At 49.3% G+C, this 22923-nt stretch overlaps 2 protein-coding genes across 3 annotated transcripts in view; one reads left to right on the top strand and one right to left on the bottom strand.

Moving 5' to 3' along the window:
• Positions 1-7: 7 nt before the first annotated feature.
• KATNB1 (katanin regulatory subunit B1) lies at positions 8-18474 on the top strand. 2 transcript variants are annotated; one of them, XM_009290739.2, is made up of 19 exons: positions 8-73; positions 2752-2882; positions 5023-5140; positions 6938-7038; positions 7842-7883; positions 8593-8676; positions 9662-9777; positions 10304-10375; positions 10634-10784; positions 11219-11406; positions 11538-11668; positions 12472-12522; positions 12697-12773; positions 13434-13553; positions 14555-14704; positions 15038-15114; positions 15518-15592; positions 16339-16455; positions 17072-18474. In XM_009290739.2, the coding sequence occupies exons 1-19, from the start codon at positions 34-36 to the stop codon at positions 17202-17204; spliced, it is 1974 nt and encodes a 657-aa protein (XP_009289014.1). In that variant the 5' UTR covers positions 8-33; the 3' UTR covers positions 17205-18474. The 2 variants fall into 2 exon arrangements, with proteins under 2 accessions (XP_009289014.1, XP_009289013.1); XM_009290738.2 differs by having other exon boundaries at positions 11535-11668; positions 17072-18473.
• Positions 18475-19616: 1142 nt separating this feature from the next.
• The window catches only part of KIFC3 (kinesin family member C3), a 17913-nt gene continuing 14606 nt past the window's right edge, over positions 19617-22923 (bottom strand). The window contains 5 exon segments of the mRNA XM_019475004.1: positions 19617-20584; positions 21141-21249; positions 21606-21740; positions 22414-22643; positions 22760-22889. Coding sequence (XP_019330549.1) covers positions 20559-20584; positions 21141-21249; positions 21606-21740; positions 22414-22643; positions 22760-22889 — 630 coding nt within the window. The 3' untranslated portion in view covers positions 19617-20558.

Genomic DNA, 22923 nt, shown 5'->3' with positions numbered 1-22923 from the left:
CCCCCGCCCGCGGGAGGGGCGCCGCGCGGAGACATGGCCGTGGCCGTCACCACTAAGACGGCGTGGAAGCTGCGTGAGTGTCGCCGGGCTGCCCGCCCGGGGGAGGGCAGAGGAGCTTCCCCAGCTGGAAGGGGGGTGGCAGAGGCGGTTTGTGATGGGAACCAGCTAATCCCTGCCTTGGGTGTGGGTGCCCCGGCCTTCTTTCCAAGTTGCTGACTGGAATTTTTAACTCTTAGAAATCCTTTTTGAAAACATAGCAGCATAGTGGAATAGCGTAGGGCCTTGTCATTGCTATTTTCAAAGGCTCACGGCCTGTATTTTTTCTGATCGGTTGCTGTAACGCTATCTGAAATTTCTAGCGAGCCCCATGTGACTCTCACGTAGTACAAGAACCACCGAGGGGGTGATGGCAGCCCCCCGCAGAGCCCAGGCTGCAGCGGGGAGTTCCCTCCGTGTCAGGTTAGCCTGTTTGGGGTCGGCCTTCATTGCTGCTCACTTGTTACTGAAGGTGCGCTGAGCTCTTTGCTGCAGGAGGGGTGAGGTGATCTTTGCAGGGCCTGTATGTCTCATTCTCTTGAAATTGCTTTGCAAGCGACAGTAAGAATCTGCTGCTTTTACACCCATTAAAATAATGGGAAAAATTCTGAGGAAGAATTCCTCAGAATGAGCAGTAAACAGCTGCTGACTATCCATTTCTAGCTGCTTTGCTGGTCACTGATGAGTAATTTCATAGGGGCTGTTGAGGAATGCTTAGAAGCAGCGGGAAGTGATCGGCTGTGCAGAAGCACGAGCTTTAGACCAGTGACTTGAGGTCTAGGAATTGGTTAGCAGAAATACGGTACCCTTGACTGGTAACACATTAAGGGAGCTGAGGTAATTGACTTAGTAATTTCATATCTTTTTGAGCAGAAAGCCAGTTTGCTATGTTATCTCCCCATCCCTGAAACTCCAGTTATAGGAAAAGCTGAAAGTTGATCAATCTCCATTCTCCGTTCTTGGTCTTCATTTTTGCTAGGCTCTGCCCCATCTTAGCATCCTCTTTAGAGCAAGAAGCGTGCTGAATGTTAGAAATGTTTCAGCGATGCTAATTAGGAGCTTAGTATTACTGAGCTGGTGGGTGATATCTGGTGATGAATACTCTATTAAAAAAAACCCCACAATTGTGGGTTTGAGGAAATTGGCACTTCACCGAGGGAGAGGATGGTGCGATCTGGCCAAGGCTGGCATCGGGTTATAACCTGGCTTTTAGGAACACAGGGTTGAATGCTTCAGCAATGACTTTTAAACTTGCAATATATTATTAAGAATGAAATCAAGACGAGGGAAGAAGTGGAGCTGCTGACGCACTCATTTCGGCAGCAATGCTCAGCATCTATATCCTTTCAATTTTAACTAGTGGGTTGGTCTATTAATACTAATTGTACTGTTTGTTACCTTCAGGTCTGTGTATATAGACATACTTCAGTGTTGTCGTATGGAAGATTGGTCTTTCAACACAATACAAGCATATTTTCAGATTTGCCCTTCTCATGTAATTTACGGTCCAGTTGCCTTTGTAATTTGAAAGGTGTTTTTCCGGCTAAAGTGAAAGTTGCGCAGTTTTGCTTTCAAAAAAGCACTCTGAGAGCTTGACATCAAAGTACCTGTAATTATTATGGCAGCTGTCTAATATCCTTTTGGATTAGCGTTGCGTGTAAAGTGATCAAATTGCTCCTCCCGCCAAAACAATCCGAACGAAAGCTGAATTGATTACTACCTAGCTTTTTACAAACAAGCTTCATAACTATTAGGCACGCAAATCCCATGAACTTTTAAAGAAGAGAACTGTAAGTGGAAGAAATTGGTAAATACATCTGCCAAAAGCCCCTGCCAAAAATTTGAGTGGATTTGAAAATCCACTGTGAAAATTAGATGTCTAAGCAAAGATGCTCCTTTGGCTTCTCTTTTGCACCAAACTTGTTTCTTTATGATGAGGCTTCCTTGGAGGTCTGTCATTGCGAAGCCCTCTCGGTGTCAGAGCTTCCCCTCAGCCCCCAGTTCTTTAACAGTCTTTTAGTATCAATCGCATTTGTTCTTTTGTGCACTTTTGGATATATATTCATCCTTCCTTTGTCACAGTTTCACACTCTGCATTGCTAAGTTTCACCTGTGTTGCATAGTGGGAATGTAGCGAAGCCTCTGCCAAAGCTCAGAGAAGGGAGCTCCACCTATCCCTGCTGCTGAGTCTGACTTTTTTTTCTGTGTAAGGTAACAAACTGTACTGCTGCTAATCTGCCAGTTCTCAGGTTGGACGGTCTGCTGCTGCTTTCTAGAACAGGATTACAGGGCCTTTCGCTAGATGACTCTGACTGTTGCGTATTATTGCAGCTTCTCAGGCAGCTCGGCTTACTGAGACCCACCCAGGTACCGACGGTAAAGCAGCTTCTGTGAGCAGGTTGCCACAGTTGAGCAAATCTTTAAAAGCTACCGAGCTGGTGCTAGTGAGAGAAGATGCTTTTTGTAAGCCACATGAGCACTGGAGTTGTGAAGCTTGGTCAGCAGGTGTCTTAAGTACAGCAGACAGAGCCAAGGAGGGCTGTTTCAAGCAAGATAACAGTGTGACTTCTTATCTGAACTGTGGGCTGCTGCAGCTTGTCCAGTGGAAGCTGGAAAGTTTTTCTGGAGGAAGAATATTTTTTTAGTCCTTTGGGAGGGATGGCATGGAAAACTGTTATACTAGTCTGTAATAACCCTTTGCTTTGTTTTGTGCAGAAGAGATCACAGCTCACAGCAGCAATGTATCCTCACTAGTCCTGGGGAAAAGTTCAGGCCGGCTGCTGGCAACTGGAGGATATGACTGTCGGGTCAACATATGGTCAGTTAACAAGCCCAACTGCATCATGGTAAGAACAGGCCTGTTCTCAACTTTTGGGTGATGGCAATATTAATTTTGAGGTATGGAGGGTGGGGAATGAGGGGAAAGATTGTTGGGTTGTAGCCTGTGGGACTTGTGAATAGAGTTTACCAACACAAAGCTGGGTGACCGAATTCTAGCTAAAGATAGGGATGGAATTCGTTAGCTGGTGAGACCACTGCTCCAGAGAGAATCTGGGATGGCTGGCTGCTTCAGCTGCGCCAGCGCTTGCTCAGATAATGAGTATTGTGCCTTCCGTTACCAGGCTACAGATAATTAAACGCAGAGTTTTGTACAAGATCAGCTAGTTTTATAGTGCAAGCTACAGGGGCCAGTTTTATACCCTGGAGTTTGCCCCCACGGCAGGAAACATCCCCAGCAGGATGCGTCCCCACCTGTCCCACAGTCACTAACTGCCAGCACAAACTTTGTCAGAATACTTTGCTAACTTGCCTGAGGAAGAGTAACGCTGGGCACAGCGTGTTGGAAAGAGTAGGGTTACGCCAGTAGTGATCACTGAAGTGCACCATAAATATGTTTAACAGATGTCTGTCCTGTATTGCTTTTGCTTTGAGTGGGTGTTGTGGAAAACCATCTTTAGCAAGTGTCCCTTGTCACTTGTTTAATTAACAACACAATAATGTTGTGTAATGGAAGGCATTTCTCTAGCCAGTGTGAACCTTGTGAGGAAGAAATCGGGAAAGTAGGGTCAAAAAGGCTAAAAGGAGAATGTGTCTACTTTATACTCGACCTCAGTAAATGAATGGAAAAATAAAGAGGTTGAAATGGGTGCAAAAGGAGTTGCTCACCTTTGGCAGCGCTGCGCTTCTTGCGTAGCGTTGTTAAGCTGTGTCTTTCCAGGCCCTTGGTGGAGGCATGACAGTAGTTTGAAACCAGGGTATTGCCTTCCATGAGAAGGAAGGTTGAAGGACTAAATATCTCCGTACCCTTCCTGTGGGAGCAGAGAGCTGTAGCTCTCCTGCGCTTCCTGGGAACCACAGACCTTAGAAGCTGGTGTTTCTGAGAGGTGGGGACTGACTGGAGCTGCTGAGGACTTGTGCCCTTCTTGTGTATCAAAAGAATCTTGATTTTTGGGGTTGTGCTGTATATTTTGTCCTCTGAAATGCATCTTTAGTGTTTATATTGTTAGGATTCCGATGTTTACGTGTTGGGGAAGAGGGAAAAGAGGAACTTTTCAAGTAGCATTGCGACTTGGTTCAAGTTTGAGCTTTGTTTCTCACTAAGCAGTGACAGTTGCAGCTGTAGAGTATGTAGAGGATTTCAGTTGCACGTGAAATCCTAAGAAACCCCATCAGAACAGGCAGCTTTCAACTGGCGTTCCCAGCCTCTGTATGTGTGTGGGAGGCACAGAGCTAGCTTAGCTATTTAAAAAGACCTGTTTGAGGATGGAGTAAAGCATAGAATGTTGCTTAATTTGCAAGCACAAAGTCTGCAATAGTGGTATTGGTTTTCTAGAGCTAGTTTTAAATATTCTTGTGTTTTAATTAAATATTGGCCTTTTCAAAATACTTATGTAATTTGTAAGCTTTTAGATGCTCAAGGATGAAAGGAACTGCATACATGCGAATTACTACCTTATGCCTCAAGTTAATACTTCAGTAATAGCACCACGTTACCACTGTGACACCCATTGCTGGCAGCAACGTATGGCTCCTTGCTTATGTGGAGGTTTCGAAGTAGCCCTGCTTTTGCTCTCGCTTTGATTTTGTAACCGGTTCGTGACACTTACGTGACCCATTTAGAGCGAACACGGCGCCTTTGTGCTTGCACAGCATGATTTTTATAATGTAAGCATGTGTCAACCTTGTCTGGGCATCCGCACCTAATGTTTAACTACCCATGTCTCTGTTGATGCATCCTTTAAAAATTAGTCAGTGTGCCCCAGAAAGTGGGGTAACGTGGAAGATACATGCACGGTGCTATATGCAGTGATGGTCTTTAGGGTGCTCTACCATACTGGTAGCTGATGAGGAAAAAGGATTAGTGGCACAACCAGGTGGCCCTGATGCATGGCTAAATACTTTACATACCGATCGAGCGTGAACAATGCCACTGTGGACAGGGCTGTGTCAGTAGCTGTTGATCGTGACTTGTCGTTTTCTTTGCAGAGCTTGACAGGCCATACGACGCCCATTGAGAGCCTACAGATCAATACAAACGAGGAACTCATTGTTGCAGGGTCCCAGTCAGGGTCCATTCGAGTTTGGGACCTGGAAGCTGCCAAAAGTACGTTTGCATGAGTTTTCACTTCTGTTAATGCACGCTTTTTGGAATATCCTTATGCTTAATATCTATGCTGACCCAAAAGGTTTCCAACTTAAGAAGGCACAGGAGCCTGGCGTTGCTTTCATCTTAATTTCCATCCCTCTTAGAGGCCTTTTATGCACTTCCTACTGAGACTGTAGAGCTGTGTATGCCTACTCGAGCAGAAATTTGTACGTGTATTGTGGAGACTGATTTGAGGAACTAGTTTTTAGGTTTTAACCCGAGTGTGTTGAAATCTATATTCCAGATCAGGTTCCAAGCATGTATAGAGTAACTAGGCATATAGAATTTGTGTTTAGAGTCTCAGCTTAAAATTGTCAACCTTAATAAACGGATCTAAAATCAGATTGGAAATATTAACTATATTAGGTTCTGCACAAGTGCAGGAATCCGCCGCTTGCTGACCTCTTGTTCTCGTTCTTAGGTTCTAACTTGTCTTTTTTTCCTCAAGTGATTTTTCTCCTCTTCTGCTCTTGCATGGCCATATAAATAGACAAAGACCTAATTTTTAATAAATCGTAAAAGCTATGTACTCATCAAGCTCTGATCCTTTAAAGACCGACTGTTGAGTCATGCTTTATTTATTGCATTTTTCTCAAATCCTAGAACAAGTTTGCAAAGATATCATGAATCACTTGAGTGCATTCCAGCAGGAATACCATGAAATGACTGAATATTTCTTATAGGTTGTTGCTTGTTCATAGAAAGAATGTGTAATGAAAATAGATTTACACTGGCTGAGCTAAGAAGGCAAACAGCAGGTGGCATAAATAATAAAAAGCACTTTGTCATTCTGTTAGAATCAGTTCAGTTATAAAATAGTTTGGCTCTACCAGTGGAGAGTAACTGATCTGGCTGAATTTAGTAGGAGACCTATGACCCAGTGTCTGTGCAAATGACCACTCCAGGTCTGGCTCAAGAGCTAATTTCTGCCAGGGGAATCATCAGACTGTTGCAGATGACGGATGATGGAGAGAGATTGCCCTTGTTATTATCTGAGCAATTTTTCTTCCTCAAAGTTGAGTTCTCCATTCGTCTCTGCTTTCAGAGATATGGTGTACCAGTTCTACTGGTCCTTTCTGGTTTCCAGAATTACAAGGGGTGTTACTTGGTTGATGACTTGCTGAAACACTGTGATCATTTCTTTGTCTCATGCTTCCTAAGCGTCCTTTCCCAGTCTTTGGGATGCTTCTTGCAAGGGGTGATTGAAGGAGTCCAGGGCGAATATTGGAACCTAAGAGGTAGAAGTCAGGCTTGTGCCTGGACGGGGGTGCAGAGTCCTGGGAAAGGGTCTGTCTAATAGCTGCAAGGTGAAGGATGCAGGCAATCAAATGTCCCTTTCACTTCCTGGCTAAAACTGTTCCCCTCGTGCCCTTTTGCTCTCTTTGTAACAAGTGGAAAGATACACCGCCTGACAGCTGCCTCAAAGTGTGGCTTTTTAGTTTTAATTTCAGAACGGAGACCTTTGGAGTTTTATTCATAGTTTCCACACCTAAGGACAGGACTTTAATTAGGATCGTTGAACATGGGCCCTCTATTGCTGTTTCTTTGCATTGCAAGGGTAAAGTCGGAAACATTTCCATAAAATAGGGTATACAGATGAATAAACAATGTGTAGCATGTGTAGTGTACGTTGTATTAGCATGTGCTTAACGGTGAGGATGGTATGGCTAAACTTCTGCATGGTGTCTGGAGGAAATGAACTACTAAATATTTGCTCCCTCTTCCTTCTCCCTGCTCTGCTGCTCCTTTTCCCAGTTCTTCGTACCTTACTTGGTCACAAAGCAAATATCTGCAGCCTCGACTTCCATCCTTTTGGAAGCTTTGTGGCATCTGGCTCTTTGGACACAAACATTAAGGTAAAACCCAGCTTCCCCTAGAGATTGCCCTCTTTACTTGCAGTATCTTTGTTTTGAAGGGTGCCAGAACATGTTCTGTGCCAAGCTGTAGATGTAGATGCTGTACATCGTCATTTCCATGTGTGTGGGCAGGTGTATTTGCGAGTGCTTGTGAAATTCGTGCATGTATTTTCACAGTGGTAACTCATGAGTGTGACTCCTCTGTTGTGGAATGTGGCTCCGAGTAAGGTGCCAGCCGAAACCCGGTGTCAGCAAGCGCAGATGTCCGGATTGCTGTGGATTGCATATGCTTCATCAGGCTGGTATTTGACTGTAGGAACAGCTTCTGTAGTCAGAAACACCTTACAGAAGTGATTCTCGATTGAGGAATTAGGTACCCCTGAAGCAAATGGGTTCAACAGCCCCTTCAGTGTTTTCATTCTGCAGTGTCTATCAGCTTGGTGACAGGGAGAGCTCTTGTTCTGACGGGACTCTTGGGCTCCCCGCACACTGCTCCAGGCTGGTATTTGACTGTAGGAACAGCTTCTGTAGTCAGAAACACCTTACAGAAGTGATTCTCGATTGAGGAATTAGGTACCCCTGAAGCAAATGGGTTCAACAGCCCCTTCAGTGTTTTCATTCTGCAGTGTCTATCAGCTTGGTGACAGGGAGAGCTCTTGTTCTGACGGGACTCTTGGGCTCCCCGCACACTGCTCTAAGCATATCTTTTGTTTGCTTTTCTTCCTGTAGCTCTGGGATGTAAGAAGAAGGCTGTGTCTGCACACTGCTCTAAGCATATCTTTTGTTTGCTTTTCTTCCTGTAGCTCTGGGATGTAAGAAGAAAAGGCTGTGTCTTCAGGTACAAGGTAAAATGCTTCATTAGTTTTCAGGCCAAGAGGGAAGAAAGATTTCTGTCGAGGACTTGCGAGCAGACCTTAAAGTCATTACGTACGATTAACTCCCTAGTTTTCCAGTATGAAAATAAGATCTGCACAATTTGTGAAGTGGCCTGGCAAACCTCTGCGGGCCTCTGTGAACTGTATGGGAATATGAAATGGATATTATAGGAGTTAATGTACTATAGTCTGGCTGGCTTCAGTGGGGGATGGAGAGCATCCATGAGTGTTTCTTTATACTGTGACTGATACTACCACGCAAGTCCCCACTGCACTGAGATGGTTCTGTTCTTGGGGCCTTTTTCTACCCAAAGAACTTGCCGTATATTAATTTCATTTAGAAATCAACTTAATGGCACAGCACTTCTATCTGACCACCCATAAATCTGTGTAATTTAAAATTGATTCTTATTAATTAAGCCAGATGTGCATTTACCGTACTTAAACTGATGCCAGAAATGTCTAGAAGAGAGGGATTACACTCATTTAGTGTGGATGGGTGTAGCTCTTGAGCGTAGTGTTTAGTGTTCTGTGAGCTGTGGGCTCTGTGAAACAGTTACTTGATTTCATTTTATTTCATTTTATTTTATAGGATTGAAAGACAAAAGCCAGAATTCCCTCTAAAGGAAGAAAAGCAAAAAAAAAAAAAACCCAAACCTATTTATTTTTCTCATTTCAGGGTCACACAGAAGCAGTTCGATGTCTCCGCTTTAGTCCTGATGGGAAATGGTTAGCCTCTGCTGCTGATGATCACACTGTGAAGGTAATTTATTGTGACACTCTCCTTATGTGCTCGTGGCACATAGGAATGCTGGGATCGTCTTTTTACCAGGCATTACCAGCACTTGCTCATAAACACCTTCAGTTCATTAGGCAGCCAGCTGAGCCCTGTGGCTTTGCAGGGACCAGTCTGTTTATGAGGACCATGTCCAGTGGCCCACAACATCCAGGAAAGAGCTGCATGTGCTGAAATGCACTTATCCAACAGACATGTTGGCACTATGCACGTGAAAGTTCAAGTTTTGATGGTGGTAGAGTTGTGATACCTGAACATTGGCCTCGGTCGTCTCAGTAAATGTTACAGAATGAGTTGTCCACAGCACGTTGCTTTACCATACCAATTTCTGGCTCTGCTCAGTTAATTCAGTAGGGGTGTGCTATCATACACATTGCACGTGATTATCAGTCTGAAAATTGCTGTCAGGACTGAGCAGAGAAAGAGAAGGAATTCAGAAAAGTATCGACTGAAACAGTGACTTCAGTTGTTTCAGATGTGGTATGGAGGAATGTGGGCGAAGGACTGATTTTTGTTTTCAGCTTCACATGAAATAAACTGATCAGTCATTTCACTCTGGATTTTTCAGTGGAGACTAGAGCACGGGAAGAATGAATTGCTAAGGGATTCAGAGCTTTTGGATTTTTGTTTGTTTGCTTTTGTGGGGGGGACAGGTGGAACTGCTGTATTTTATCCCAGTCTCTAAATATAAACCAGAAACTTCTAGGGGACAAATTAAATGGAAAATTTAAAAGAGAATGCCAAAAAAAAAGATGATGATAAAAAAAAAATGCAGCCTTAAATGACTGGGACGGTACTCCTTTCCTGATCACTGCTTTCTTTGACAAACTTGAGTCTGTTCTTGGAGGGGGAGAAGGGTTAGAAGATTGCCAGTACAAGGAAATCCAAAGTGTATTGGAATTCTCTAACGTTAAATCTTTTCAAGAATGTCTCTGTTCTTTCCTTCTTCCAGCTGTGGGATCTGGCTGCTGGGAAGATAATGTTTGAGTTTACAGGACATACCGGCCCAGTAAACGTAGTTGAATTCCATCCCAATGAATACCTTTTGGCTTCTGGCAGCTCTGACAGGTACAGAAGGGGAGGGAGAAAGAAGGGAATTGTATACGTCGGTTCCCTTTCTTGATGCCCTTCCTTTTAGGAACGTAGAAAATAGGAGTATCGCACCACTCAAACCTGCCATTGCAAGAGCCTGACATCTAGCCAGCAGCACATCACATCTGTGATGCGCAGAACATGGTGATCTTGCCTTTGCATCCAAAATCGATGGCACCTTCTACCCCACTAGAAAACAGTGCGATAGCTTCAAGCATCTCACTAATCCAGCTGATGTCCTATCTGAACAGCAAGCAGTCCTGCTCAGCTAGCAGGGTGTCCTCTTAGCTCTGGGTCAGCTCTACATACCTATCCATATCTAGAGCCTCTAAGCATGTGTGGCTGGATTCACAGATCTTAGCTAGACTAGCCTTCTGTGTAGGTTCATCTATGTGCACAACAGCGAAAGTCATTCTAGCTATTAGCGTATTATTTCAATACTGGATTCTACAGCAGATTTCTAGAGGGATGAGCGATGATTTTTGTTCTGTTGTGTGTACAGGACTGTTCGGTTCTGGGACTTGGAGAAGTTTCAAGTTGTGAGCTGTATTGAAGAGGAGGCTACTCCTGTCAGGTATATTGAATTCCTTCTGCAGTGTACTAGGCAGAGACTAAAGTGGGGGTGAAAGGAGGATTTCCTGAAAGAGAGCCTTTACTGGGGAGAAGTTTGGGCTGCTGGAGATGTTGCACAGGTGAACACCACATTGGTAGGTTCATTGTTAGAAACGGGGCTGGAGGCGTTCAGTGAAGTCAGGGATAGAGCCCTGGGGTCCTTGTAGGACTGAGCAAGGTTGGGAAGCTGTGCCTAATTCTCCACCTGCCTTCCTCCCAGGTGCGTGCTCTTCAACCCAGATGGCTGCTGCTTGTATAGTGGCTTCCAGGATTCGCTGCGTGTGTACGGCTGGGAGCCAGAGCGCTGTTTTGATGTGGTCTTGGTGAACTGGGGGAAAGTAGCTGACTTATCTATCTGCAACAACCAGCTGGTAAGCCACTGCTCCTGAGGAGGTGGGGAGGCGGCTGTGAAACATGAGATAAAATCCTCCTGCCTCCTTGCAGGCCTTCTGACCTTTAAGCTTATGTCCAACTGTAAGTGGCCAGGGCCTGCAATGTGCCCAGCACTTAGACAGAGCTTGTGTGCTTTTGCTTTCAGCAGCCTCGTGCTCTGCTTCGTGCTCTCTTTGGCTTCTGGAGGAAAGAACTGGGGCTTGGTTTGACCAATATTTAGAAACTATGCTTGGCAAAAGTTTTATCATACCCTTTCATAAAACATTGGCAGGTTCCAATTGAAAAAGTCAGAGCACTGAACTGAGAAATTCTCAAGCACGGTTGCTCAGGGTCACTCCATCATGCCTGTTCTCAAAAAGGCTGGCGTGCACCCTGCTCCCTGGTGAATAACCTTGATCTTTTGCCTCTGCAGATAGGAGTTTCCTTTGCGCAAAGCACAGTCTCTTCCTTCGTTGTGGATCTCAGCAGAATCACAAAATCGGGTTCCATTCCTCATGGGCTGATCAGGGACGACGAGCCTCTTGTGCCACCTACCCCCACGGGGTCCTCCCTTCGCCGCATCTATGACAGGCCCTCAACTAGCTGCAGCAAGCCACAAAGGTAAGAGAATCTGCTGGCTTGTTGAATTTCAAGATTTTAAGGAAACGTACAAGGAGCTTAGTGCTCGCTCTCTCTCTCTCTGACAGAGTCCATATGACTTGCCCTTGACAGCATCTCTTTTTCCACAGCAGAGTGAAGCACAACTCGGAGAGCGAGAGGCGCAGTCCCAGCAGTGAAGATGACCGGGATGAGAAGGAATCAAAGGCTGAGATCCAGAACCCGGAGGATTACAAAGAGATCTTCCAGCCCAAGAACGCTATCTGTCAGTACCAGGGTTTATTGTGCTTTTGCATGTTGTTTGGATTAGAGCTGTAGGCGCTAAACTGGTTCAGTAGAAGTGAGCTTTGGCTTACTATAATAGAGGCTTCAGCTGTGACTGGGAGAGTTTAGAAAACTTTTATTTAATATTCTGTGCTTGGACTCTGAACCACAGATCATGCTGGTGAACTGCTGGAAGGTGGCGCCTTTACTAGGGTGCAGTGATGTCTGGTCAAAGCCTGGCTCAGAATCCAGAGCTCCGTTGTAAGCATGCTGCCTTCCTGTCCTGATTAGAAAGGACTACTGTGTTATGGGATCTTTATTAACTTAGAATTTTGATATGTATAAAATCAGCAGCCTCCATTAAAGAAGGAAAGGCAAAATGTTTTTTTAAAGCAGAGATTATTGTTTAGGAGGCATAGTGCAATGCCTGTATCTCATTTTTATGTAAATAAGAAAAGTGAGATAGTCTTTCTAAGGAATTAATGGTCATTATTTTGATTTACTTATGTAAATCAATTTAGCGGGAATATAGTTTGTTGTGATAGTGCCTTTCCTTGTGCTTCACACCTCTACAGCAGCAGTGAACTACACGGGCCGGTTTTATCCCTCCCATCCATGAAGGCTGAAAGCCTTTGGCTAAACTCAACAATAGCGTCAAGGTCTGAAGGAGATAACTCTGCTTGCAGTATCACTGATTGCCCTAATCTGTGGAGTTGTTGGAGATCTCCCAGCTCCAAGGTTGACCTATCACTAATCTGTAGCCTTGGATGCTCCTTTGTTTATTTTTTTTCTCTCTTTCTGTAGGTCGAACTCCTCCTCGAAACAACGAGCCCTTTCCAGCCCCTCCTGAGGATGGTGCGTATGAAAATGAGCCCTTGGTGGGAATGGGGTTAATGGCCCTGAAAAGAGGGAGAGCTGCATGTCTGAAGAAATGACTACTTGTAGTCTAGCTATACAGAACCTTTGCTCACAGCTTCTCTTGAAAGGAATAATCAGTTTCTGCTTTCCCACTTCTTCCCATCTCGGTAGAGCCTGTAACCGCAAAGGAAGCAGTCAAGTCCAGCCAAGCTGCGGATGTCCAGACCCCGTTGCCAAAGCAAGAACTTGTACGTACTGCATGATCTGTTAATAGCTGTTCATGCTCCCACCGTGAAAGATGTGGGTGCTGGAGACTTTATGATTTCTAATCAAGCTGATTCCTTTACTGAAGAGCAGTAAAAGTGCAGCTCCGGTCTTTGTCCTGCCACGTGTCTTGCCTAAGCAGTAGAATCGAAGGCCAAGCCTCCAACAGGCGATGGCTCTATTGCTTTTGTTTGCTTCTCGCACTTGCAGTGGTGTTTCTCCTTGCATCTCAAAATCGGGGCACTCTGAAGAGAACCAAGTGCCAGATTTCTCCAAGTGCTTGAACTGAGGCTATTTTGTAGCCAAAACTGCAAGCAGCCGATGGGCCAGGATACGTTATACTGGCTTCTTTAGAATTCTCTCTTCACCTTCAGGCTGGCCATGGCCCATTGCCCTAATTTTAGATGCTGATAACGACAGCACTTGGCACTTCTGCTGGGGCATCTCCGTGTTCTTTGCAAACCTTAATTGCATCTTGGCATGTACCTGAGAGATACTTTATTGCCTCTTAAACCATGCTAGCAAATTGGAGACTGCTTCTGCATTAGGACCCTGCTGTGAGAGGAAAGCAGGCCAGAAAAAAAGGACATCAGACTAGGGCCAGATTGTTACTGCTAGAGCTTTTATCCTGACTTCTCCTGCAGCCTGATCCGGTTCAGAGGCCACCGATTGCCTCCTCAACTCCTGTGACCAGAACAGAGCCGTCTGTGATTCCTGCAGCCAGGAATGAGCCCATTGGCCTGAAGGCCTCTGACTTTCTACCAGTAAGTGTCTCTGGACAAAAGTTTCCAGCCGGTGTCTGTGTTGGGTGGCATCAGAAAGGGGGTTCTCTGAGGTACAGAAAGAGTGTCTTAGGTGCTTTCTGCAGCCTCCAGTCCTCAGTACTGATGAGAACACGTTACCTCCTGCTCTTCCTCTGCTCACTTGGTGCTTCCCTTGCCAGCTTACTCTCCCGCCTCCCAACTGCTTTGACTTGCAGTTCCTGTGGAATTAGCACCTCCGGGTTGTTGGACCCAGCCCCCATTGCGTTTGACAGCAGGCTGATGCAAACACAGCAGCGTTGATCCATGCTCACGAAGAACGTGTTATCAAAGCAGAGAGCAAGGGATGAGACAAAGACACTGAACAATTCCCCATGCTAGACAGTGATTCATTTAGAAAATTGGTGTCTGCCATTACACATACGTAATTATTTCAATAGTCTTTCCCTCTTGCGTCTTGGAGGCCTCTTGGCCCTTGAGCAGGAGGGTATTCCCTGTCCCAAAAAAGGAGAAGGACCAGAGCATTCTCATGATCCCAAACTCTAAATGTGAGCAGAGGAAGGGAGATTCCAGCATGGTGTCAGTGGGAATCAAATTGAGAGTCTAACAAATTGTGCAAGTTTTATGCTTTGTAATAAAATTTGTTGATTTCAGATGAACATTTCACATAAAAAACAGGGTTTCCATGAAAACATTTCTTTATCAAAACATACTGGTTTTGAAAGCTTACTTTTAATTCACTTTTTTCAATTTTGAGAGTTTTTCCAAAGCTTTGAATGTGTTTGTGATTGACGCAGTAGAAGAGGCAAAAGAGAAGTAGCTGAAATTGGAACAAATTTGAGCATTTCTGTTTCAAAATGTTTATAAAATGATCTGCAAGGAAGTCAGTATTTACTGTCCCCTCTGTACACCAAAATTAGTTCTCACCTAGGCCAGAGAAAGCTCCTACCCTTCTGTGCCATCCTGCTCTGTTACCGCTCCTCCATTGGCATCTGTACTTTCAGGCTGTGAAAAACCAAAGCCAGACTGAGCTCGTGGACGAGGAAGCCATGTCCCAGATCAGGAAAGGCCACGAGACCATGTGTGTGGTACTCACCAGCCGCCACAAGAATCTGGACACCGTGCGGGCTGTATGGAGCACCGGTGACATCAAGGCAAGGATGTGGAGACACCCGAGGCTCGTGAGGGGAGCAACTGAGCACCTCTTGGCTTGTCTGGGGCCGATTCTGCCTCTTACACAAAATGCGGGGTCTCACAGCTTTTGTCCCCAGGGGTGCACCACAGAGTGCTGCCGTGTCCCACCTGCGGTTGAATGGTCACAAAGAAACATGGAGAAAACTTTCTCATGCGAGAGTTATCTTCTCTTCCCTAGCCAGCTCCGTGTTTCCTCTGCCGTGTTTTTGAAAAGCGGCACTTGATATCAATTGCTTTAGTCTAGCCAGTTTGAGCTTTGCAATAGATGACTCCTTCTTCCCCTTTTCTCTCAGAACTCTGTGGACTCTGCAGTGGCGATCAACGATCTGTCTGTTGTTGTGGACCTCTTGAATATTGTCAACCAAAAAGCGTGAGTCCTGGGTGGGGGCAGCCCCTGGGATACTTGAGAGCCATCTGGCTGGGTGTTGGGAGCGCTGCATTCTACCTGCCTCGTGTCCAGTGGGCCATGGCAGCGTGAAATGCATTTCAAGTCTTCAGTGCCAGTAACTGCTGGAGTTGTATGGGGCCTTTTCTGTAGGCAAATGATGTCTTGCAAGGAAAATCGAAGTCTTAGGGCTTCATAAAGCGATTCTGCTGAGAGTCAATAAAATATGTGAGAACCTGCTACTTTCTATCACAAGGGGGAGTCAGTGAACTTGCTCAGTAAACCTCGTGTCGCCGCCTGGGCTTTTTTGCCAGAAAGCATTATTTGTGTCGACTCAGCCTTGTAAAGCCTCGGTCCCCGGTCTCGGAATGTGTCCTTTTGTTTTCAGGTCTCTGTGGAAGCTGGATTTGTGTACTATAGTCCTGCCACAGATAGAGAAACTACTCCAAAGTAAATATGAAAGGTGAGGCCCCAAGAACATGGTGTGCTTGGGGGACAAGGTGTGGATATTCACAGGAGAGCTCCACTGGGTATTTTGTAGCTGAAAGAAAATCCTGAAGAATCACAGCAGATACAGTATAATGCTGATACGATGCCTGGAAAAGAGCAGTGGAGTTGCCAAGCATGTGTGGGAAAAGATATGGAAAGTATGCATGGGCAAGAGGAGCAAGGGTATTGAGATTTGGCGTAGGTGTGTTGGATTGAAGGCAGCTTTGGCAGCCAGGAGGGGTCAAATCGCTGTAGAATAAGTGGGCTCTGCGGGCTGATGGGAATGTAACTGTCGACTTGGGACAAGGGGGAATGAAGTCCCGCAACAGTCTTGGGGTCACTTGGAAGATTGCTTTGAACCTCATCGTTAGGTGGCAAAAAAAATGCAGCCTCTCTCTCAGATGGAGTTTCTGCCCTTCCTTCCTACCGGAAGAGAGGCTCCTGCCAAGTCCCCTCGGCAGGACGTCTCTGCTCTTGAGCAGAAAGGTCCCACTGAGCAGGGTATATGCCAGGACCTTTCGAAAGGGCTCACTTTGTCAGTCTTGACTCGAACCAAGACCATGTTGGTACTTGGCTGTTGCTCTCCTTACCAGATTACAGGTGGTGGAAGGGGGGTGTCATTTGAGTAGATTATCCCCGGTGACTGGATGCGAGTGAGGGTTTTGTGCTGGGAGGAAAGGAAGGAAATTCAAGTGAGACCCGATTCTGTTTGTCTTTCAGTTACGTGCAGACTGGCTGCACCTCCCTGAAACTCATTCTCCAGAGATTCCTGCCACTGATCACAGACATCCTTGCTGCACCACCTTCTGTCGGAGTGGACATCACCAGAGAGGAAAGGTGAGGTGCTTACTCACTTCCACTTGCTCCCTTTTTGAACCAGCCTTTCTCTTGGGTGAGCTTTGCTCCTCGCCATCGAGGCTTTGATACTAGACTGGGCTTGCCTTCCCTTTTGTCTGCAAACACCAAACCCTCCTGCTCTGAGAAAAAGACCAAGGACTGCTTTTCCCTCTGTCACTGTGTATTGAGTCATATCTAAACAAAGTGCGAGTATGTCAAGAGTAAAACCACCCTGTGGCTTCACCCTCTACCTCACAAGACACGAGTTGTCAGCCAGGCCCTGGATTTCCAGTTCATTCACAGGATGGCTCTGCTCTGAGAATTGGCCCTCCAAAAACCAGCACCTCCTTCCTCCCTGGACTTTACTGCCAAGGGGGGAAGGAGGAGTGAAAAAGCTCTTATGTGGATGCCATTCTCCTGTGTCATCAGGACGTGGGCTGAATACATGGTGTTTCTGCAGAGCCGTGCTCACATTTCAGCCTCTTCCAGGCCATTTGCAGGGCTTGCGTTTTCTCTCCTGCTTGACTTGCATCTTTGGCACTACAGGAACAAGCACATCTCTTGGGCAGCTGAGGATTCGTGCTGTGTCTGCTATCTGTTTTCTTTTTTTTTTCAGGCTCCATAAATGCAAGCTGTGCTACAAGCAGCTGAAAAACATCAGCAACATCGTCAAGAACAAGTCTGGGCTCAGTGGCCGCCATGGTAGTGCCTTTCGGGAACTGCATCTCCTCATGGCTGTCCTGGAGTGACAGCCGCCACCTCCTCACGTGCAAACACAGGTGGCCAAGCTCCCCTCTGTTCTTGGTCTGGCTGGCTTTCATCTCTCTCCATGTCTCCATCTTCCCCCCCACAGCATGGTAGGGAAGTGGAATCTCGCTGGCGGGTCGCCTGCCCAGCCCCAGTGCCTTACGGGCTGGATGGAGGACCCGAGTTGGAGAGATGCCTGTGCTGCGTGAGAGGACCTGGCTGGCGGAGGGCCCCGCAAAGCCCCTGTAGGGAAGCAGCTTCATTTCAGCTCTTCATCTCAGCATCAAGCTCTCGGCTGCCCTGTCTCTGTGTGCTGGCCTTTCCCTGACAGGAGGGCTCCAAACCTGCTTGTCGCCCATCCTTCACCCGTGTGTGCTGTTGGTTCGTGTCGCTTGGCTCTGTGGGCTGGGGCCGGCTGGCCCCGCTCTCTCCGTGCAGCACGCCGAGGACTGCAGCGTCCGCCCCACAAAAGCCTGCTGTGGGGTGGAGTGCCCTTTCCCTGCAGAAGGGACTTCTTCAACTGCCGTGTGGGACCGGCCCCTTTGGCTTGCTTCATCAAACGTGAGCCAGGACACCGTGCCTGGTGTAGTCTCAAGGACTTGTGTTGAGAGGAGGCTGTCTCTTGGCTTCTCAAAAATCCCTGCTGGCACCCTGGGCCACAGAAGATTAATATCTTCAGACTGTTGCTGGGAACTGAAGTCTACCTGGATCTGTTAAAATAGGTGACTTAAACAGGACTTGTCGTATGTGTTTGCCTTTTGGGGGTAAGGATTTGGGAGGGTGGTGGAACAGAGGGACATGGACTAATGTCTTTCTACATTCACTGGACCACTCTTAGAGGTTTTTTTGTTTGTTTGTTTGTTTTTTCCCAATAAATGTCTGTCAGAACCTTTCTGTCCCTCTTTCTTCTTTCCTGTGGGGAAAGAGGTTCCTGTTGGTGCTTCCCCTGCTCCTCCCAGCCTGTCTCCCATTTTATACACTGGAGCCTGTTCTCCAGGAAACTGTAACTTATAATGAATTTTATTAAAAGATTTGTAACTTTTTTTAAAAAGCTGTGTTAAATGCCTGAATCTCTTGAAGTACTGTTCACCTTGGCACAGCTCCTGGCTGGGAGCGTCCAGGGAAAGCAGGGCTCTGTTCCCTGTGTTTCCCATGAGGAAGCCGGCCGTTCTCACCCTTCCTGGCGGGAGGCTGCGGTGAGCAAGTTGGAGAGATGGCACTAGCCAGGTGGCTTGCTGAAACCCTGGAGGAGGCTTCACTCTTGCTGGGTAGTTCCCACCCCAAAGCCCACCCCAAAGAGGAACTTCGTCGTTTGTGGCTTGTCCGTTCCCTGGCCAGATGCAGATCTCTTCTTCCCACCTGATCTCTAGCAGATCTCGAGGTAGCAGCACACGGGGGTGCAGTGTTTTGTCTACGTGGTTCTCTGTGAGCTCTTGAGACAGCCGCTGGTGTTTGGGGATGCAGGAGGCTGTTTCAGGTGCGTGTAGCGGGGCCAGCAGGAAAGCTAAAGCCTATCCCTACCTCGCTGATACTTCACCCAAACACGGTCAGATTTTAGGAATGAAGGGGAGCGTCCTGCTCTGCTCCATGGCTCTGGAGGAGGTGGCTCTGGTGGTGGCTCATGCAGCAAGAGGCCCTGGCAATGTGCCACTGCAGGACAGCATGACTGGGGCTGAAGATGCTGCCTGCTTTGAGCACCAGGGAACTTACTGTCACCTGTCCCGCCTGTGCTGCAGCCCCTTGCTGCCTCACCTGGGGCCTCTCTGGGGACAATCCCATGCCTGGAACTGATCGAGGTGTGAAAAGGGCTCCACCTGCCTCCAGCCCTGAACAGCCCACAGAGCTGGGAGAAGCATGAGATGGAGCAAGGTGCTGCAGCGCTGGGGCTGGCTTATGGTTTAATTCCTCCCGCTAATTAAGAGAGCCCGATAGCTGCAGTCTGGGGGGCTGTGCTGCCAGGCTGGCCCAGAGACAGCTGCGAGAGGAGGGATTCAAGGGGCTTCTCCAGCTGTGGGGGAGAGGCTGTGCAAGCAGTGCAGGAGGGAGCACCCGCCCTGAGCCGGGCTCAAACCCCCTGCAAGGAAATAACAGCAGTGCAGGAGGACTGGCTTTAACAGTTTATTTAAAATAAGTTTTGTTACAAAACAGGATTTTTTTTTTTAATTATTAAAATACATAGAAACATCTAATCTTACAAAAGGTTAAATTTATTTTCCCCCTTTTTTTTTTTTTAAATAGAATATGCTGTGGAAGAGTGAGAGGAGAGGGCTGCGGTGGGAAGGAGCCATCAGTGCATCCAGTCGGTTATTTGCAGCAGGAGGAAGCGTACCCACAGGTGGGTGCTCAGGGGTGCAGGGGATAGTGCTGTCTCCTCTGAGCCCCCTGCCAGCCCCCATCCTATTTGCAGCAGGAGGAAGCGTACCCACAGGTGGGTGCTCAGGGGTGCAGGGGATAGTGCTGTCTCCTCTGAGCCCCCTGCCAGCCGCCATCCTGCCACATAAGCCAACGGGCTTTTGGGCTGGAGGTTTGGGTTTTTTTGTTTTTTTTCCCACTTGTTTTCCATTCCAAGACCATGTAAACAGGGTATAAATATTTCAAACACTTTCATCTTGACCACAGTGTGATCTCTTTTGACAAGACAACTGGTAAATAACTTTACAGTAGCTTCATTTGAGACTGCTAAATCCACCCTGGTGCTGTGTAACACGGGCAGCTCCGCAACCACTCTCCCTCTGTGCCGGGGCGGCTGGCGCGGGGCCCTGGCAGCACCAGCACCATGATGAACGGCAGCTCGGCTCATGCACGGCACCAGGGTGCCTTCATGCAACAACAGGGCTTGAGAAACCTACGGGGAAAGGAGCTGCTGGGATTTTTTCTGGCTTAAAATGGAGGAAGCGCTGCTCCGAAAGACAGCGGGCAGCTGCCTGGACACAGTCTTGGGCGGGTAGCAGAGACATGTCCAGGGGCTCGCCTGGCTCCAAGCCCCCCCTCCAGCCAGATACCTCTACTGTTGTAAAAACAAAGCTGGAGAGATGGAGGGAGCACCCAGCAGCTCCCCACTCTGGCCAAAAACATCTGTCCAGCAAAAATAACAAACAGTCACAGAGCTGAGCCTCCGAGGGGGCAGATCCTTGCCCAGCACTGCTGTCCCCCACCCTGAGATGGGGGTCTGGCTGCTGGGAGACCCTGGCCCCATGGTGCTCATGGTGAGAGGTGCCGTCACCTCACCAGGAGGTCACGGGTCCTGGTGGGCGAGGGAATGGCACCGAAGCCTTCATGTCTTCCAGCAGCTGGCTCTCCGTAGCACCGTGAGGGGCCGCATCCTGCAGCGAGTTTGGTGCTGGGGCTGGCACTCGTCACACGGGGACTGGCCTCAGCTTCCCTGGGGGGGGACATGCGTGGGTCACACCGGGCAGGGGGCACGGCCATCACTGCCTCAGCCCCATCCGGTGGCATTTCAGCGGGTGCTGCGTTGAGCTGGTACTGCAAGCATCCCCACGAGCATCCCCATGAGCGGCACAGCCCGGCACCCCTGCCCTGCCCGGGAAGCGGGGCCAAAGCAGAGCCCTCCACCGGCTCCCGGCCGCAGGCACTCACCTGGCAGCCTCGGCTGCCCCTAATTCAGGCTGAAATCAAAAGGGAGAGAGGTTCAGCCTGGGGGACACTGCTGCTGCCCCACAGCGTCGCTCCCCCCATGCACCCCGAGCTGCCAGCAGCGGCTTTGCACCAGGGTGCTCTTGGGGAAGTGCTAACCAGGCTCCCGATGGCTAATTAGCCATTAGTTAATGAGATGATTACAAATCAGCTAGCTCCCCTGCGCAGGCTTTGCCTGCCAGCATCTGGCTGGGACGAGGCTAGCGGTGGGAGCCTCCTCTGACAGAGAGACCCTGGCCGGGCACCCAGGGTGCGGAGCGGGGCCGCAGTGCCCCTCCACCCACCTGAGGTCTGGAGCTTCCTGCGGATGGAGGAGGCACGGCCAGAGAGCTGCCCCGGGCTGGAGGACGCGTGGCCCCGGCCAGAGGGTGCTGCGGTCCCCGGCGAGTCACCCTGGGGGGAGATGGGGCACAGCCACAGGGTCAGCCCACGCCAGTCCCCAGAGGGGAGGGACGGGGATGGGCTCGTGGGCAGATTGTGCCTGCCTGGGTAGAGGTGTCCAAATATGCTCTGGGGGTACCACGGGGCTGCTGCAAAACAGGGCTTGGAAGAGCCAAGGTGTCAGCATCGGCTGGATGCCACTGCCTGGGGACAGCCCGTGTCCCGCTGGGTGATGCTCCCCAACGGAGGCGGCTGCAGTGGGACACCCAACAGCAAACAGCCCTGGGGATCACACATGGGGGCAAGACAGGGGGACCCCGCCCTGGGGTGAGGGGGAAGAGGAAGGGCACCAGCGGGCCCTTAGTTACCTCCAGCTGCTCTTGGCTGGGCCAGGAGGCCAGCTCAGCCTTGCGGGAGATGGGACCCAGCTCCACGGAGCGAACCCTCTCAGCAAACTTCAGGGAGCACAGCGTCTCGCTGGTGTTTTTCTCGGCGGGGGAGACCTGCGGTCAGGCAGGAGCAGGCAGAAAGTCACCCTGCCGGCTGCCTGCACACCCCCAGGGCTCCCCCACACCGGCAAACACGCTGGTGCCAGACTGGCGAGATGCTATTATTAACCTGCTGCTCCCAGGATAGCCCCGTCCATCCGTGCCTGGGCCAGCGTGAGCCAGCCGGATCCCCTGTCACCAACTGCCCCGGCACGAGGGACAGCTGGGAAAAGCTGCAGCAGGTGCCAGGGGCTTGGACAGCCCCCGAGGGGGCTCGGTGTGGGCGCAGACAGCGGGGGGGGGGCAGGTCACAGGGCATGGAGGAGCTGCCAGAGCATAAAACCCTCCCAGCAAGATGGGGAGATGTCAGCATGCAAGGACATTGTGCCCATAGGGACAGCACCCATGTGCAGGCAGGGAGGGCAGGATCGTGGACCTCCAAGTTCATCCCCCATCCCTCATCCTCATGGGGGTGCAGAGATGGGGACAGAGCTGCCCCTGGCACCGTGGCTGCAGATCAGATGATGACCCCATGTGCAAGCCCAGTCCCCTGGTCCCAGCCCAGCTCCTGCTTCCAGCATCCCTCCCGCCTGCCCCAGAACCAGGGCGAGCAGGGACCAAACCCATCCCCAAAACTGCGCCAACTGGCTGCAGGGATGTCTACAGGTGCCGGGTGCCCGGCCCCTACCTGCACCATCATGAGGGTCTTGCTGTCGCCGCTGAGCGAGTCCTGCAGCAGGTAGGTCAGCTTGGAGTTGCGGAAGGGCACGTGGCCCTGCCGGGAGCGCAGGGCGTAAATGACGTCGCCCAGCGCCGAGAGGGACTTGTTGATGTGCTGCGCCTCGCGGAGCCGGCTGCCCTCCGCACCTGACCGTCCGACCCGCTCCGATCCCGCCAGGTCCACCAGGTTCAGTTTCCCTGGGGGCACAAAGCCAAACCCCCCCCCCCCAGCTGGCATCAGCACCCGGCCCCGTGCACCCTGGGGATGCCGCGGCCCAGATGCCCCGGTGAGGGGCTTGCTGCGTGGCACCCACCTGTGGTGCGGAGCCCTGTGCTGCGGTCGAAGCCACGGACAGTGACAATGAGGAGGGCGTGGGAGCGGGAGCTGTGCTCGTTCAGGTTGGTGCACTCCGTCGCCCGATTGACATGGCCGAACTCAAAGACCTGGGGGGGTGGGGGGTGAAGCCAGCCTGCCCCA

The sequence above is a fragment of the Aptenodytes forsteri genome, unplaced genomic scaffold (genome assembly GCF_000699145.1).
Source record: "Aptenodytes forsteri isolate BGI_AS27 unplaced genomic scaffold, ASM69914v1 Scaffold14, whole genome shotgun sequence".
In the NCBI taxonomy this organism is placed as follows: domain Eukaryota; kingdom Metazoa; phylum Chordata; class Aves; order Sphenisciformes; family Spheniscidae; genus Aptenodytes; species Aptenodytes forsteri.
Note: the sequence above shows the minus strand (reverse complement) of the source record. Positions and strands in the feature narration are given on the sequence as shown.

Bases quoted from the DNA above. Each gene is read 5' to 3' on its own strand.
- KATNB1 (XM_009290738.2), top strand. From the start codon at position 34: ATGGCCGTGGCCGTCACCACTAAGACGGCGTGGAAGCTGC. The intron at 7,039-7,841 runs GTAAAACCCAGC...TTCTTCCTGTAG, and splicing joins CTTTGGACACAAACATTAAG to CTCTGGGATGTAAGAAGAAA. The intron at 9,778-10,303 runs GTACAGAAGGGG...TTGTGTGTACAG, and splicing joins GCTTCTGGCAGCTCTGACAG to GACTGTTCGGTTCTGGGACT.